The sequence below is a fragment of the Pseudochaenichthys georgianus genome, chromosome 3 (genome assembly GCF_902827115.2).
Source record: "Pseudochaenichthys georgianus chromosome 3, fPseGeo1.2, whole genome shotgun sequence".
Taxonomy (NCBI): domain Eukaryota; kingdom Metazoa; phylum Chordata; class Actinopteri; order Perciformes; family Channichthyidae; genus Pseudochaenichthys; species Pseudochaenichthys georgianus.
Window position 1 is genome coordinate 27,851,759 of NC_047505.1, and position 17,493 is coordinate 27,869,251.

The following is a 17,493-nucleotide window of genomic DNA, read 5'->3' on the forward strand; positions in this document are numbered from 1 at the left end:
ATAAAGATCTAAATATTATTATAAACATTGTGTTTGTCGTGTCTTAGTCCAATTTCAATGTATAAGTCCACAATACTCATAAAGTGACAGTGTGGGCAATGTAAGCAGATGACATACAGGAAGTCAGTGTAAAGACTTCAGAACTGGAGTGATGTGATCCACTTTCTTAGTGTTAGTGAGGACTTGAGCAGCGGCGTTCTGAATTAAGTGGTGAAGTTCATAGGGGGCGAAGTCCATTATGGGCTTGGTTTGTCAACTGGAAGGTCACCAGTTCAAGTCCCGGCAAGATTAAGCGCTACCGTGGTGAGCAAGGCACTGTTCCCTACACTGCTCCCTGGGCGCCGTTCATAATGGCAGCCCACTGCTCCTAACACTAGGATGGGTCAAATGCAGAGAAACCATTTTGTTACGTAGTACCTGTACTGTGTAATGGCAATACAAGTGCAACAAGAAGGTGAGCGGATGGTTTCTGCATGTGTGGTTCCCACCATGAAGCATGGAGGAGGAAGTGTGATGGTGTGGGGGGGATTTTCTGTTGTCACTGTTGGTAATGTATTCAGAATTCAAGGCACACTTAACCAGCATGAATACCTCAACATTCTGCCAGCAAAATATAAATCATATTCTGGATTCTTTAACAATTGTTTTGTTTACTAAATAATTCCATATGTGTTCTTTTATAGTTTTGATGTCTTCAGTATATATCTACAATGTAGAACAAATTAAAATGAATACAAAACTTTGAATGTGTGTCCAAACTTTTGAATGGTAGTGTATGTACCCAGAACACACATTGACGTAGGCCTATAGGCGAACTGGTACTTAATACCACACTGGATCATTTCAGGACTTGAGCAGGCAGCTTTCCAGAATTCTCCCTCGAGGGAATTCTCCCTCGAGGGAATTCTCCTTGCGCTTTGGACTTATTGATCTTGCCGACAACTTCGGACACAATGCAAATCAATGTGCTCTACAGTGGCATATACAATTTTTATTTACATAGAATACATTGAAAATAAATGATCTAATTTATTGGAAAGCTGTAGTAAGAAATGTTATTAACATTGTTCATCCTAACACTCAGTCCTGCACAACCCTCCGAATTCTGCACATTGTTACTGCACACTGCATATTTCATTTTATTATATATATTTTTATCATTGTTTTATTTGTATGTATATTTGTTTATTTATTCACCAGAAACACCAAGATAAATTCCTCTTTCAATTCTACTCGCACAATTAAAAAAAATTGTTTTTATTGTTTTATGTGATATATAACATGTTGCATTGTTGGAGGAGCTCGGGACTCAAGATTTCCTTTGCCATTTCTACACTGTAGTTAGTGTGCAAATAACATTAAAGCCTTTGAATCTTGAATCTTTGATTTGAATCTCTTATGTGTTAAAACCATAGGTTAAAACCTACTTGGCAATAAACATGTTTCTGATTTCTGATTCTGATTATTTGTATCCCTGATATAAACGAGTTGACAGATTCAACAGACATCAGGTATTAAGGTTTTCCACAGTTGGGGACCAAACAAAGGAAAACGTACTTTGCTTGGTTTTGACCTTTGTATCTGGGTCCGCGTACCCCCATTTGAGAACCACTGACCTAAACCATACATAAATTAATATATTTAAGCCAGATGCATATTTGTTATGCATGTTATGTTATTTAATGAAAAATGTATCTCAATTAACTTATTGAATCCTCTTTAACGTACAAACATTTGCTTTCATGGAGGGCTGGAGAAAGCATGCTAGCGTCCAGCTGTGTCACCAAGCACTATCAGCAGAAACATATTTGTACATGTTTAAGTATACACACACAGGCCAATTGTAAGAAAATGGTAAGCTATAGCTAGTTAAAATAAATCTTTCTCCTGCAGTTCCTGTGCATCAGTGGGTGTGTGGTTGATCACTTATTCTCTGATAAAACAATTCCTGTGACACACAATACTGTGCACCCAAGCAATGTAATGCATTGCCATTTATATACAGAAATACAGTTATATCATAAAGGACATTAGGAATACCATAAGATGATATAAACTTGATTCATCCCCGTAAGGAAAATTCAGGTGTTAGGGCTTTAACAGCAATGAGAATAAAATAAAAGATAAGTCAGATAAGAGGTTCACACAAGGAGATTTGAGAATACAAATGTAACAGTTTAGATACAAAATAAGAAATGCTCCAAACAGGTCTGTGAATAAATTGATAACTTTTAGCTACTTAAGAAGAAGGTTAATTAGGGTTGCCAATTAATTACTACTCCTGCTTGTTCCAAGAAACACTTTCTATGGCTTATAGTTGGTTTATGGAAATTAAGGATTTTAAATCCTCTTAACAAATGTCAAGCTTATAGCACAAACAGTGTTTTATGGGCTACCTGGCAATTCTCCAGGTACCAGTCCACATTTGGTAATCAAAGAACTTGAACGGCACTAGTTCGCCAGTCTCTGCGGACTAGGTTTATACAATCCTGCTGTAAATGGATAAAAGCACACAGATCCTCAATCTTAAAATGCTTTCGTACAATTATTAATAAGTTAATATCCTGTTAATTCAATACACTAGTAGACATGTTTTCCTTTTTATATTATTATTGGTGCATGTATTTCTTTGCATTTTCATGTGGCCCTTTCTCTGTTAATAATAAATGAAAAGGGTTAAGACTCGAGGGTTATTTTAAGAAGGTTTTCCGTTACAATTACTAATCCTGAAAACATTTTTAATAAAATAACTAGTAATCCCCATTTAAAAAAAGTAACCATAATCTGATCGCTTCTTTTTTATGGGAATACAGTAACAGTTACATTTGTTGGAAGTTTTTCCATTAATTAGCACTTCTTTATTAAATATTATGAATATGTCTTTATTATCAGGCTATGTTCCACAATCATTCAAAGTAGCAGTGATAAAACCGCTTCTTAAAAAGCACAACCTCGATCCAGAGGTTTTAGCCAACTATAGACCTATTTCTAATCTTCCGTTCCTCTCAAAAATTCTTGAGAAAGCGGTCGCAAAACAGTTGTGTGATTACTTAAAAAACAATGATTTATTTGAAGATTTTCAGTCTGGCTGGAGACAGCTCTGGTTAAAGTCACAAATGATATTCTAATAGCCTCAGACAAGGGACTTGTCTCTATTCTTGTTTTGCTCGATCTCAGTGCTGCATTTGATACTATCGACCATGATATCCTATTGCAAAGACTAGAGCACTTAGTTGGCATACAGGGAACTGCTTTAGGCTGGTTTAGGTCCTATCTATCTGAACGCTCTCAGTTTGTACGTGTTAACGATGAATCTTCCACGCAAACCAAAGTTAGCCATGGAGTGCCACAGGGCTCAGTGCTCGGACCTATTTTGTTCACATTATATATGCTTCCGTTAGGCAATATTATAAGGAATGATTCTGTAAACTTTCATTGTAATGCGGATGATACTCAACTATATTTATCAATCAAGCCTGATGAAATTAATCATCTAAATAAAATTCAAGACTGCCTTAAGGACTTAAAAACGTGGATGACCTTAAACTTTTTGATGTTAAACACGACCAAAACTGAAGTTATTGTACTTGGCCCGAAGAATCTACGAAACAAATTATCTAAAGATATACTAACTATGGATGGCATTAATTTGGCCTCCAGTGAGACTATAAGGAATCTTGGTGTTATATTTGATCAGGATTTATCCTTTAACGCCCACATAAAATCAATTTCAAGGACCGCCTACTTCCATCTACGTAACATTGCAAAAATCAGGCATATCTTGCCTCAAAATGATGCAGAGAAACTAGTCCATGCATTTGTTACTTCTAGGCTGGATTATTGTAACTCTTTATTATCAGGGAGTACCAAGAAGTCAGTCAAGTCGCTTCAGCTGATTCAAAATGCTGCGGCTCGTGTACTAACCAGAGTTAGGAAAAGGGACCACATTACTCCTGTTCTGGCTGCCTTACACTGGCTCCCTATAGAACACAGGATAGAATTTAAAATTCTTCTTCTCGCCTACAAAGCCCTTAATGGGCAGGCGACATCTTACCTTAAAGAACTCATTATACCCTACTGTCCTATTAGGGCATTGCGTTCCAAGAATGCAGGGTTGTTGGTTGTTCCTAGAATCTCTAAAAGTACAATGGGAGCCAGAGCCTTTTCTTATCAAGCTCCACATTTGTGGAATCAGCTTCCAGTTTGTGTTCGGGCGGCAGACACCCTATCCGTTTTTAAGAGTGCGCTTAAGACCTTCCTTTTTGATAAAGCTTATAGTTAGGGCTGATTAGATTCAGCCCCTAGTTTTGCTGATATAGGCTTAGTTTGTCGGGGGACATCTTACTTCTTCCTTCTCTCTGTCTATACCTGTGTACTCTCATGTTCCGATTAACCCAGCTTCCCCAAATGTCTTTCTTTTTGGTGTCTATATACGCTGGGATCCGGAGTCATGGATGATCCTGCGGTCCTGTGTCCTGGAACGCGAGCGCTGGATCTTGAGTCGTGGCTGTGGTCCTGGATGGATATCCTCGTGGATTCATCTTCCTATTATACACACATGCATTTCCAAACATTTGGACTACCTATGTTGCAAATGTATTATCTTTTCAATTTACACACGGCATCTATTGCACGTCTGTCCGTCCTGGGAGAGGGATCCCTCCTCTGTTGCTCTCCCTGAGGTTTCTCCCATTTTTCCCTTTAAACTGGGTTTTCTTTGGAAGTTTTTCCTTGTACGATGTGAGGGTCTAAGGACAGAGGGTGTCGTATTGTCATACTGATATTCTGTATAAACTGTGAAGACCACTGAGACAAATGTAACATTTGTGATATTGGGCTATATAAATAAACATTGATTGATTGATTGATTGATCCTTATTAAATAACCTACTCTATGCACTTCATGTATTCCATTACTTCCAAAGTCTGTAAATGAATAAAGAAAACTCACTGTACAGTTTTCAATTGGCCATGTATATACCTGTTATTTATAATTTACAAAATCATAATGTGTACTGTTTCCTAATGTCTTGAGTCCTTTCCTAACTCTCTCTCGCGATATTTTACCAACGGGAACACAAGCGGAAGTAAATAGTCGTCATGGCATGTTAGCTGGAGAGGGGATAAAGTAGCAAGTTTAGCTTGTGTACGTCAATAAGTTCAACTTATATAAATACTTTACAATCTTACCGGTTAGCTGATCCGACGTAAATAAGTAATATATTACCCCCTTCTGCATTTCAATTGTAAATACATTACGAGAGTCGAGGAATCGTGCAGCACGTTTGTGGCCTGGAAAGACGCATGCTAGCGTAGCTAAGCTAGCCAACCTGAACGCGACTGTTGAGCTAAGTCCACTGAAGTGGCTTGTTTCACTAGCTAATGTCGACTATCATTTTAATCATATAGACTCTACTTCGCCCCAGATAATATTAATTCTGGCCGTCGTGGAGGAAAAGTTTGGCTGGATCTAAAATGATAATTGAAAACCTTGATGCCTTGAAAACATGGCTGTCTGAAACCCTCGAGCCCATGTAAGTACTGTTAGTGACACAGGTGTTTCCTTAACTCAGCTTTAACCATTATAGAGTTATAAGGTGATGCTTTTAGAAACAGACAATGTGACATTTACATGTTATTTATTTGTGTTCGTTTGTGTCTTTTCTCTATTGCAGCTGTGATGCAGACCCTTCTGCCCTCGCCAAGTATGTTGTTGCTTTGGTGAAGAAAGACAAAAGTGAAAAGGAACTTAAAGCCCTTTGTATAGACCAGTTGGATGTATTTCTCCAGAAAGGTATTTCATCTCCCTGCTTCATGCAGGCTGTATTTTGGAAGCCTTGTTACATTTATTACCTGATCCAATGTGTGTTATTGTTCCTGTCTAATCTAATATATACTCATGCATGTGCACTATCATTATCTTTCAGAGACACAGCCTTTTGTGGATAAGCTGTTTGAAGCCATTGACAACAAAAACTACCTCCCGCAGCCAGAGCCACCATCCACTCTGATCAAAGTTGAGAAAGACGAGCAGAAAAAAGATGAGGTATTACTGAGCGGAAAATTATTTAAAAAATACTGTTGTTGCATCACACATGAATATAATAGTACAACACGATATAAAGTGCCACTCATATATATGGCCATCAAATATATTTATACAAAAGTTATAACAAAGTTACTTTTACTTTATTTAGTCAAACCGAGAAGATGATCGGGAGAAGAAGGTTCCTCGCCGGGTGAATCACAGCCCACCGCAATCAAGCTCTCGTTACAGCAGGGATATCAGGTGTGTGCAACTGCATGTTTCAACTTTCTCAATCTACTTGCCTTTTAACTCACTAATTCACCGCTTGTCTTGCCTTGTTTCCCTGAAGTTCAAGGAGAGGAGATGATCGCAAGAGAGACGACCGTTCCAGGAAGAGGGAATATGACCGCGTCCCACCAAGGAGGGACTCGTACAGAGATCGCTACAATCGCAGAAGAGGCCGCAGTTACAGTCGTAGCCGAAGCCGGAGCTGGAGCAAGGATCGAACCCGAGACAGAGAGAGAGATAGAATTCGTAGCAGGAGCCGGTCACAGAGCAGAACTCGGTCTAAAAGTAGAGGTAAGAACCTGGTTGATGGAACTGAACTGGTCTACAGTTTTCTACACAGCACCAGCAAGGTCAATTTGTGCCTTTCATTTGAGAACATTGTTTTTCCACGAAAGAGCAATGACACCAAATCCTGGATTTTGAAATGCCTTTCTTTTACAATCTGCACTCTACTCAAAACTCACTCCATTCGAACTATGATCTGGTTTTCTGCTGACCTTCCAAAATGAATCTACTTGGATAAGAGATGACAAACAAGACAATAATTATCTCCTGGATTCTATGTCTAACATTTTTTCAGCTTTTTTGATCTGTAACAGTTATTAATGACTTACTGTATATGATGATGTATCAGCGTTGACCTGAGCATTTGGAACTGATAGAATTGAGTAGTGATGGCATCATGAGTGCATATTAGGAAAAGGAACAACAACAATATAAACAAGGTGTATAAGTTTATAATGTGTCTGTCTATTTTCTCACTTGTATACATGTTATAAAGAGGCAACTTTTGTCTTTTTGCAGAACGGGATTCGGGAAAGTTGAAGTTAGATCTGGCCCCGGTCCGGCCCGAGGGGGGGGATGGCTACACCCCAGCAGCCCTGGTTCCCACTGCAACCACCTCACACTTCCCCGTGCCAACACTGAGTAGCACCATTACAGTCATTGCCCCCACACATCACCATAGCAACAACACCACTGAAAGCTGGTCGGACTTCCGTCCTGGGCCTCCTGTGGATCGTGTCCTTTTCAACAGGGGCCCACCCCCCCAACAGAGGAAACGCTGCCGGGACTATGATGGTAAGGAACGCTTATCAAATATTATCCATTAAAATCGATAAATTGTCTTTTTTTGTTGTAGTTGTAGTTCTGTGTGTTTGATGTTCTTCCCTTGTTTGTAATGTTTTCCAGAAAAGGGCTTCTGCATGAGAGGAGACATGTGTCCTTTTGACCATGGAAGTGACCCAGTGGTAGTGGAGGATGTCAATTTGCCCAATATGCTGCCCTTCCAACCTCCACCACTCCCAGGTGTGGACACCCCACCGCCTCCAGGTCTCCCCCCACCACCCCCTCTCATGAACCCCCCCCCTGTGAACCTGCGGCCCCCCGTGCCCCCACCAGGGTCTCTCCCTCCCAGCCTTCCACCTGTTGCAGGTAGGGATTCACACATTTCTATGAATTGTGTAGGGCCCGATAGGTAATAACAACATTTTTCAAAATATTTTGATCATCGAATGTCAGAACCTAATTTCAGGTACAAAAACTGTGACTATGATGTCCACGACTACAATGTTCATCTCCAAAGTTGTGTTTGTTAAAGGTGGGGTAAGTAAGTTTGAGAAACCGGCTCGAGATACACTTTTTGTTATATTCCATGGAATGCTCTTAACATCCCGATAGCAATGAATATCTTAAGTGCTTTGACAAAAAATCCATAAAAAAATGTCATCTGTGGAAGCCGTAGTGCTGTAAAAAGCACGACCAATCATTTTAGCCGGCCCGGCTAAAATAACTGGATGGCCTACCTGCCTGTCAGCCTTCCATTTGTGCACAAACTTATCTCGTGCCCTCATTGGTCATGTGCGCGTACGTGTGTGTTGGAGGAGGGGCTCTGTAAGGAAGTGGCAGATTTTTTCCGGCTGTGTATTTTCAAATTCTAGGCACTCGAGCTGGTTTCTCCAAAATTACCTAACCCACCTTTAATTGACTAAGATTATAATAAAAGGCCCAAACTTTTACTCAATTTACACAAGGTTCAAGAATTATTATATTTATATTATGAGAATATATTAATTCATATGATTAATATTAAATGTTTATTAATTGGCTATTGCTGTAGCTAGGAGTGAACAGGAGAAAAAAGAACAGAAGTTACCCACCTGGTCAACAGTTAGTTATGACATGTTAAGAACAGGTTGGATTCACGAATATAGTTTCACCAGTTTGGGTTCTGCTTTAATTTGTCATTCGATAACATTTAGTTTAAATCTGTCTGATACAGGTCCACCTCCTCCTCTTCCTCCTCTGCAACCGTCAGGCATGGATTCTCCCCCCAACTCAATGACCAGCTCTGTGCCCACCATCGTCACTTCTGGGATGCGCTCCTCACTCCCCCAAGCCGCCCTGCCACTCTTTCTTCCTGGTAATAGTTGTTTCTTTTTCAAGTAAAACATGTGATTTTGTTTTTACAAATTGCTGTTGCTATACCTTACTTTTCTCTAAAGTGAGTTCATGTATATTATCCCTGCTGAACAGACAACTATGAAACGGATGTGTACAACCCTGAAACGGATGTGTACAACCCTGAGGCTCCCAGCATCACCAATACCTCCAGGCCGATGTACCGCCATCGGGTCAATGCCCAGAGACCCAACCTGATTGGCCTCACAATGGGCGAGGTGGACCATCCACCCAGAGGTATTGTTCAACATGAACTGGACCATTTGAGCTCTGCATAGATTGTCTTTAAACATCAATGTACTGTCCGTCATACAATTGGCAGGCTTTCCGATGTGATGATCTGTTGCTGTGTTTTGGCTCTTTTTAAAAGGCTTGCTTTTCAGTGTAGATCTCTTTTTGAATAATGTGCTTGGAGTTGCAAAGGTCTGTAAATAAAAATAATTATTGGTGATACATAGTTAAGCCAGCATACAGTTGGTTTACATACTCTTAAAGCTGAAGACCCCATGTTTTCCAATCAGGATAACATGCATGTTTTCATAGACTCCATCACAGTTTTGTCTCCATATACAGCATCAGCCTATTATGTCTACTTTTCTATTTTATTCCCATCATTTCCTATGAAAAGATTCCACTTTGAATATTACCAGTGTTTTGCATTATGTGGACTGAAATCTGACCTGTTGTTGTTTTGTCTCTCCCCAGACAAGATCCCGAACAACATGAGGATCGTTATGGAGTCTAATGCGAGGAAGAGACCGCCTCTCTCCCACGATGGAGGCCTCCCCCCCAAGAAACCTTGGTTTGAGAAGTAAGAGACCCATTTCCGGTTGTATAAAAAACGAATGCTGTATGCTGCCTTTTGAACCTAGCAGTACCTTTCACTTTGAATTGTTTAACTCCTCTCTTCTCGCTTCAGACCCAACTTTAACCAACCCAACCACCAGGGCTATCACAACAGAGTCCCATTCTCTGCCAACGCCAAGCTGCTGGTTCGACAAATTCCTTCGGAGCTCAACAACATCAGCAAACTCAATGAACATTTCAGCAAGTTCGGTACCATTGTCAACCTACAGGTCAGTCCCTGTGTTGTTCTGTCTTTATGACAATGCAGCTATGATTGTTACTAGTCAATCAATTATAGGTCAGTATATTGGAAACATATGTAGTTACTGTGTAGTGCAACCTGTGATGCAGTACATTAGGTCACTAATATACTGTGTGTGTGTGTGTGTGTGTGTGTGTGTGTGTGTGTGTGTGTGTGTGTGTGTGTGTGTGTGTGTGTGTGTGTGTGTGTGTGTGTGTGTGGAAAATTCAAGTGTTTTAAAACGATATCAGTAGGAAGTTTGACACAGAGGAAGGATGTTTATGATTTTTACGTTTGAGTAATGGTTTATGTTTAATATTAAGTTTGTTATATTCAACATGTGTTCAAAATAAGGCTGTTTAAGCCATTGATTAATCTTAACTAAGTAATACAATTAGCAACAGTTGGTTTGAAGCCAGCTAAAATTACAGAAGAAACTTAAGGTCAAATACGTTTTGGAAAGTCTTGAAACTGAAGGATATTCCAGGGTTTAGTACACACATTTACTGTTACATTTGGGATATTAAGGTGATCTGATTACCCATTGAGCATTAACAGGATTGTCAGTATGTGTGACCCATCCAGCGTTACTAGAAATGTCTCACAGTACCATGCTTGTTTGACAGGTGGCCTTCCAGAATGACCCGGAGGGCGCTCTGATCCAGTTTGCCTCTCCAGACGAGGCTAAGCGCGCTATGCAAAGCCCAGAGGCGGTCCTCAACAACCGCTTCATCAGGGTGCACTGGTATCGAGAGGAGGGGGGTGATGGCCTGTCCCACCCCCATCAGCAGCCTCAGACGCAACCAGCCATGGTAAAAGTTCAACCATGTTACCGTGTGGTTGTTATAAAATGTCCAAGCTTAACACAAACCCAAAACATTTATTACATTACATTACATTTAGCTGACGCTTTTATCCAAAGCGACTCACAATAAGTACATTCGACCAGGAAGACACAAACTTGAAGAAAACAGAATCATAAAGTACATCAGGTTTCATAGAGCCACACATTGCAAGTGCTACTCAACTGGCTTTAGATAAGCCAGTCCTTTATTAGTATATACAGTTGCAAGAAAAAGTTTGTGAACCCTTTGGAATTACCTGGATTTCTGCATAAGTTGGTCATAAAATGTGTTCTGATCTTCATCTAAGTCACAACAAGTCCTGTAAAGATGACTGCAAGAGCACAGCGCAGAATGCTCAATGAGGTGAAGAAGAATCCTAGAGTGTCAGCTAGAGACTTAAAGAACTCTCTGGCACATGCTAACATCTCTGTTGACGAATCTACGATACGTAAAACACTGAACAAGAATGGAGTTCATGGGAGGACACCACGGAGGAAGCCACTGCTGTCCAGAAAAGACATTGCTGCACGTTTGAAGTTTGCAAAAGAGCACCTGGATGTTCCACAGCACTACTGGCAAAATATTCTGTGGACAGATGAAACCAAAGTTGAGTTGTTTGGAAGGAACACACAACGCTATGTGTGGAGAATCCAAAGGGTTCACATACTTTGTCTTGCAACTGTAAGTGCTCTGTTAGCAGTTATTCGTTAGTAATTATATCGCTCGAAGTGGAGTAGCACATTCCTTCGTTAAGTTCTTAAGTAAGAATAAACACGTTGAAATGGGATGCACTAGCTTCAAAAACATGTGCCGCCATGAAAATAGGGCAGTTATAAAACGTGTTATCATGTTGTCGATGTTGGCGCTTGTTAGTGTTACGATCAAAGGACTCCTTGCAGGACTTACGCTGTTAATCTTCTGGTTGTTGTTTATTTGTATTTCAATGAAATGCCAGAGCATTATTCTCTCAAGGCTTTCCCATTTGTTCTACTTTGAAAATACTTGTTGCATTAATGTCAGTGCTACCTCCACACCCAATGTGAATACAAAATGATATGTAATAATACAGAGAGCTTCTTTTACTGACCGTTGTGAGGCACTTTAGGATAAGGAGAAAATCAGCATATAAATTAGATGTTAAAGATGCACCTTAAGACAACTGCAAGATTCAATGTAAGACATTTAATCTGACAAAAACTATGTTGAAATGCATTATGTAGACATGATGTGATGAACATATCCTTTGTCACCCAGCAGCCCTCGGCCACGTCTCTTAAGCAGTCCGTCAAAGATCGCCTCGGCCCCATGCTCAACTCTGAGCCCTCACAAGACTCCAGCGTAGCCTCTCAGGTGTGTGTGTGAGATGGTGAGGTTTTTCTCATATGCTTGTCAAAATCTGCAAAGGGTGTGTTAACATTCCATATTTGTTCCCATTGCAGCAGAATTGCTCTAAGATGTCAGTGAAAGACCGCCTGGGTTTCTCCGCCCAACCAGCAGCTCCTGCGGAGAAAGTGAGTCGTATTCTTTTTGAACTCCTCCCATTCTCTTTCAAATTGTGAAAATGATACATGCTGACATTCCCCCACCCCCCTTTTTTTAGGTGTTTTCCACATCTTTGGGGCTCACAAAGACGGTATACAATCCTGCTGCCCTGAAGGCGGCACAGAAAAACTCAGAGGAAGCCCTGAAGAAGAAACAGGTGAGCATGGGAATGGTGGGAGAAGGGAGGTTGAAAAGAAAGGCCATTATAGAAGACAGTTGGACTCTCAAATAAATGAAAAGGAATTTTTATTATCTTCACAGCAAGCTCTAAGACTACAGCAGGATGTACGGAAGAAGAAGCACGAAATACTGGAGAAACACATTGAGACACAGAAGGTAAGATGATCTGGAGTACAGATCTTCATCTTTATATACATACAGGATATCACATCTACAATTTACATTCTGCAACCTCATTGTAAACAAATGAAATGTCACTGTGAGAACTGGTCAAGAGAAGTCACTTAAATACATGAGGCAACATGAGCTCATGGACTTTGGTCTGTTTGTGTAGATGTACCTACAATGTTTGACACCTTTGTAAGGGATCTTTGTCAAAGTGGTTAATGAAAAACAAATACAAATTTAACAAATCCCGTTTTTATTACATCTTACACTATCTTCCATCCTTTGACTCATGTTGTTTTTAAATAGTCCACGTACTGTGGTGTAAACAGCAAATATAAAAATGAAACCTCTCATTCTGTGTCTCCGCTCCGCTGCAGCTCCTGATTTCCAAAGTGGAGAAGAACAAAGCAATAAAGGCAGAGGATAGAGCCAACATCATGGAAACGTTGGGCATGATAACCAAGAGCATCACCAAACTGCAAGAGGAGATAAAGGGAATCTCGAGCAGCAGCAACCCGCTGCGCACAGCCAAGAGCAGAGCCCAGGTGATTTGGTGTTTTTTCTAAATGTGCTTTCAACCAGTTTCTTTCTACTTTGAGATGTAGAAAGACTCAATGTTATTCTCTGATAGCGCCTAGTCCCAGGACACAGGGTTATCAGTTTATCCAGTTGCCTTTGACTTATTACTTTAGACTTGCAATGTCGTCTTTCCTGATGTGACTTTTTAATTTGTTCAGGCACAGAAGGAGCTGCTGGACACAGAGCTGGACTTGTACAACAAGACCCAGACGGGACAGGACACTGCTCTGCTGAAGATCAAGTACACCCAGCTGCAAATTGAGGTATTGACTCGATTTTAAAAGAGCAAACTGTCCTCTCTGTTGAGTTCCATCACCAGAACTCAAATTCCCTGTTTTGCGTTTCTGACCCAGGCGGCTAGACGGGGCATCCTGTCACCAGGACGAGGCCGGGGGGTCCTCACCCGGGGCCGCGGCGCTCTCAGGGCCCGGGGGAGGGGCTCCAGAGGACGGGGAAGAGGCGTGCATGCAGTCGTGGACTACCGGCCACGGGCGCTGGAGATTTGTGGTTTCACCGAGGCAGACCATGTCGACCTGCTGCCACACTTTGCTGTAAGTCGACTTACAACACCTTTTGATGGAAGCTGTGGGTGGGAGCGGACTGTGAGAAAGCCCACCGCTAGTGCAGGGTGTCCGCGGGGTCTTAAAAAGTATTAAACGGCATTTTCCAAGGTATTACATTTTGTAGCATGTATAAGTATATAAATTGTCCAAAGAGATTGTATTCCAAAGTCTACCTGAATGTAACCATTGCGTGGGTGTGTAGTGTGATTCTGTGTAGTTTATTTATGGCATCCCGTTGGATTTGACGTCATCTGAACAGGACATTGCACGCTCACTGCTTGATAGCGCGCGAAGGTCCGTTTACGCCGGTTGTTAAACAACATCGTTATGGGGAAATGCAAGTTTGCGTCCAAATGGTTGGAAGATAAGGAGGAAGGACAATCAATGCTGTATATAGTCAATGTGAGGTAAAGTGTGGCGCCAATGTAACCGGTTAGAACTCAAAGTGGTCTTAAAATGTATGGAAAGGGTCTTAAAAGTATTAAAGTGGACTTCATGATTTCTGCATATACCCTCTAGTCTAGTGTAACTGTTGAGGGGGGGGGGGGGGGGCAATTAAGCGCCTTACTTTGGATTAACGCTGTGTGATGTGAAAAGCCATAGAGTTTTACTCTAAATCCATGTGTATTTGTGTGCAGCTGAGTCCAGCAGTGAAACAACACACACGTACTGTTCATTCTGTCTTTATACAAATGAACTGGTGTGGTGCACATAGTAAGGACTATCTCACTTTCACAAGGTTATTCACTACTTTACCAGCAGAGACAAATACCAAGCAGAAACGGTTAAAACAAATACAGATACATTGATAGCTACACAGTACCAGCGCCAGAAACACAGTCAGCTATCATGACATGGAAAATATAGACACTGTTTCTCATGCTTATTTTAACAGCTGAGAAACAACACTAATATTGAAATACAGGGGCTGCAGTATTTAAAGCAAGTTTTAGCAAAAATATACATAACTCCTAAGATGTGTTGTGAATTGCAAAGAAGATGCATAAGATGTTTCAATCATTGTACATGAATGAGTTTGTGAAGAAAACCTTGTTTGTTTACACTTTTGAAGCAATTTGGAGAGATCGAAGATTGCCACATAGATGAAAACACGCTGTCTGCAGTCATCTCTTACAGGACAAGAGGCGAGGCAGAACAGGTGAGTCGGAAATGTCCTTTGGTTCCTTCACTGCTCCTAGTACTAGACTCCTGGTACTAGGATGGGTTAAATGCAGAAGCCACATTTCACTGTGTGCTCTGCATGTGTGACCATTAAAGAGGGTTTCATCCCTCCCAATTATTATATTATATAACATTTCTTGATATTTTGTTATTATATCTATCTCACTATGATCACCAACATATACTTGGTGCTCAGGTTAAACCCATTGTTTATATTCAAATCTCTTACACTTTATGATCTTAACTTCCAGTAACCGCCTGTCTTCTTGTGCGCTCTGTAGGCGGCTCTTCATGGAGTGAGGTTCAACAACCAGACTTTACGCCTGGCCTGGCACAAGGCCGTGAAGACTCTCAGTGCTGCTCACGCTGATGAGGCAGAACAAGAGGATGATGAGGTTTGTCTTCTCATTGTGCATATATGTAATTTCCCCTTTGTAGCACCTATGGTAGCTGAAGTGGGACTGTTGGTTCTGCGTAAGGTTTGCTGTAAAGATGATAACAATGGAGGGACGGACAGGATCTGTCTTATTTCTCTCAGCGCTAAGTACCTTTTTGTGGTTGTGTTATATTTTGAGAACACTAGAGGGAGCCATTACAGCAAGGAATTGTCTTTATGTGGCTTTCGCATGGCCTCTGTCTGCAGCTCTCATTAAGCTGCTGGTCTGACTGCAGCGTGAGTATCCCAGGCTGAGACTTTAGTCCCTCTTGAGGCTTTTTAAATACATGGTGCTGATGATGCTTAAAATAAAAGGTCTTTCCACTTTGAACATTTCCTTTCCTTCACTTTTTAATCATCTGTAGAGCGCATTAATCTCAGTGTTTATTTTCTCCCAAAAGTACCCGGAAGAGTCTCTGAGTGATGATGCACTGCTGCAGGATGATGATGAGGAAGAGGACGACAACGAGCCTCGCTCCTGGCGCAGATGAAGATCAGACCGACGCGCCTGGTGTGAAGGACGAGCGGCAATCCAGCAACTTTATTAAATGCCTGTTCATAAAACGACAAGGCACATTTTTACTTTGGCTAGACTTTGTTTTCCTCCTCACAAATGTGTAACTGGCAGCAGAACCATGTGCAAGTTTGATTAATTTTAACGTGTATACCAGATGCAACAATGTTGATTTTTTTTTAATGCTCTTAATATAGAATTTGTTGTTGTTTTCAGTTAACCGAACAAATACTTTGTCTGGACATGTGATAGCTGATCACCTTGAGACACCTTTGTTAAACTCGGCGTAGGCAAACACCTTGTTGTAATTTAACTGACTGACTGTAGCTTTTGCAGAATAGTATTAGGTTGACTGGTATGAATTCTCATGTGTAAATATTTTATGCCCTGGTTTAAACGATTTGTATGAAAGCTTGGCTTCTCAGTTTTTGGCTTTTCTTTGAATTGTACAAAAAATAAAGAATTGAAATGGTCTGAAAACATCCTGCCACAAAGAAAGAAAAAAAAATCTAAATGCTCTGGCAGTGAAAAAAAAAAACTAAAGAGCTGAAAAAGACCATTTCAAAAAACAAAAAAACTTCCTATTCCCCTAAAGAGCAAACTTCCTAAAAAAACTCCTGCTTCTACAACTTTTTCCTCTTTCTTTTTTGGATGGGTAAGGTAAGCTTATGTATCGCACTGATTTTCATAACAAGGTAAAGACATGACATTTTAAGAGTATATTTTTGCAAAATGTTTACATTTCCTCTCAGTATTTATTGCTAAGCATCACACACATTTGCACAGACTTGAATATACAAAAATAACAGAGCGTTTTTGTTCTTTTTGTTGCAGGAGCTGTATCCAGATACAACACCATTTTACAACATTAATTTGTGTTACTGTCAAAGCATTGTCTTACATGCTGATGTATTAAAATAGGCCTACCTGTTTTCTAATGAAACGTTGATAAATGTTTCTGGCATTTTTCTTTTTTTTGGTGAATATTTTTATGCCATTTTACATCTTGTAAAATGAAAAGCAACACAAATAATTGTGCCCTTTTTTACATTACACAAAGTAGAACATCCATCATTGAGAACTTGACTGAAGTAAAAAGGTACACACGTGATAACATTTATTCATATTGATCCCTGTGGAAAAAATCAGGGAATTAAATAAACGGTAGGATTTACAAAGTTATTTTTGTGTTTAAAAGTTGTTATCTAATGGATCAAGGAGATGTCAAAGCATGATTACACTTATTTTGTAGCATTATATGTTTAACAGTAGCATTCAGATAAACAACAATAGATGTGAGATAAACAACAACTCATAAATACCATTAATGTCAACGTCCATGCCATTTATTTTAAAACCTCTGAAATATATCTGGTTGGCACTAACTGCTTGTAACAAAACAAGCAAGGACGCCTGGCATTAACCAAAGCTTTCAGTGTAAATAAGCACTAAGTAAATGGAAACATCTGATCCTGTCAGTGCATCGTATTTGAATCCTCAGAAAGGCTCATTTAAAAATATGAAGTCTCCATACATGGACATCTTTCCCATCTATACCATCCAGCCCAAATATGTAGCCTGTGAGCGATCACAGGCCGAGTGGTCTGATCTGTGTGGGGTT

At 40.3% G+C, this 17,493-nt stretch overlaps 1 protein-coding gene across 7 annotated transcripts; it reads left to right on the plus strand.

The window, feature by feature from the left end:
* Positions 1 to 5,078: 5,078 nt before the first annotated feature.
* On the plus strand, positions 5,079 to 17,054 carry rbm26 (RNA binding motif protein 26). 7 transcript variants are annotated; one of them, XM_034108590.2, is made up of 22 exons: positions 5,079 to 5,534; positions 5,676 to 5,794; positions 5,928 to 6,046; positions 6,198 to 6,289; positions 6,378 to 6,607; positions 7,121 to 7,396; positions 7,508 to 7,750; positions 8,598 to 8,738; positions 8,852 to 9,013; positions 9,482 to 9,587; positions 9,696 to 9,852; positions 10,490 to 10,675; positions 11,963 to 12,058; positions 12,148 to 12,219; positions 12,309 to 12,407; positions 12,491 to 12,586; positions 12,976 to 13,143; positions 13,336 to 13,440; positions 13,531 to 13,728; positions 14,813 to 14,899; positions 15,204 to 15,317; positions 15,760 to 17,054. In XM_034108590.2, the coding sequence occupies exons 1-22, from the start codon at positions 5,476 to 5,478 to the stop codon at positions 15,847 to 15,849; spliced, it is 3,015 nt and encodes a 1,004-aa protein (XP_033964481.1). In that variant the 5' UTR covers positions 5,079 to 5,475; the 3' UTR covers positions 15,850 to 17,054. The 7 variants fall into 7 exon arrangements, with proteins under 7 accessions (XP_033964481.1, XP_033964515.1, XP_033964499.1 ...); XM_034108624.2 differs by having other exon boundaries at positions 12,512 to 12,586; XM_034108608.2 differs by having other exon boundaries at positions 12,151 to 12,219.
* The last annotated feature ends 439 nt before the right edge of the window (positions 17,055 to 17,493 follow it).

Excerpts from the sequence above, each read along its gene's own strand:
- rbm26 (XM_034108590.2), top strand. The coding sequence starts at position 5,476 with ATGATAATTGAAAACCTTGATGCCTTGAAAACATGGCTGTCTGAAACC. Across the intron at positions 9,014-9,481 it reads GGTGGACCATCCACCCAGAG|ACAAGATCCCGAACAACATG; the intron begins GTATTGTTCAAC and ends GTCTCTCCCCAG. Across the intron at positions 12,587-12,975 it reads AACACATTGAGACACAGAAG|CTCCTGATTTCCAAAGTGGA; the intron begins GTAAGATGATCT and ends GCTCCGCTGCAG.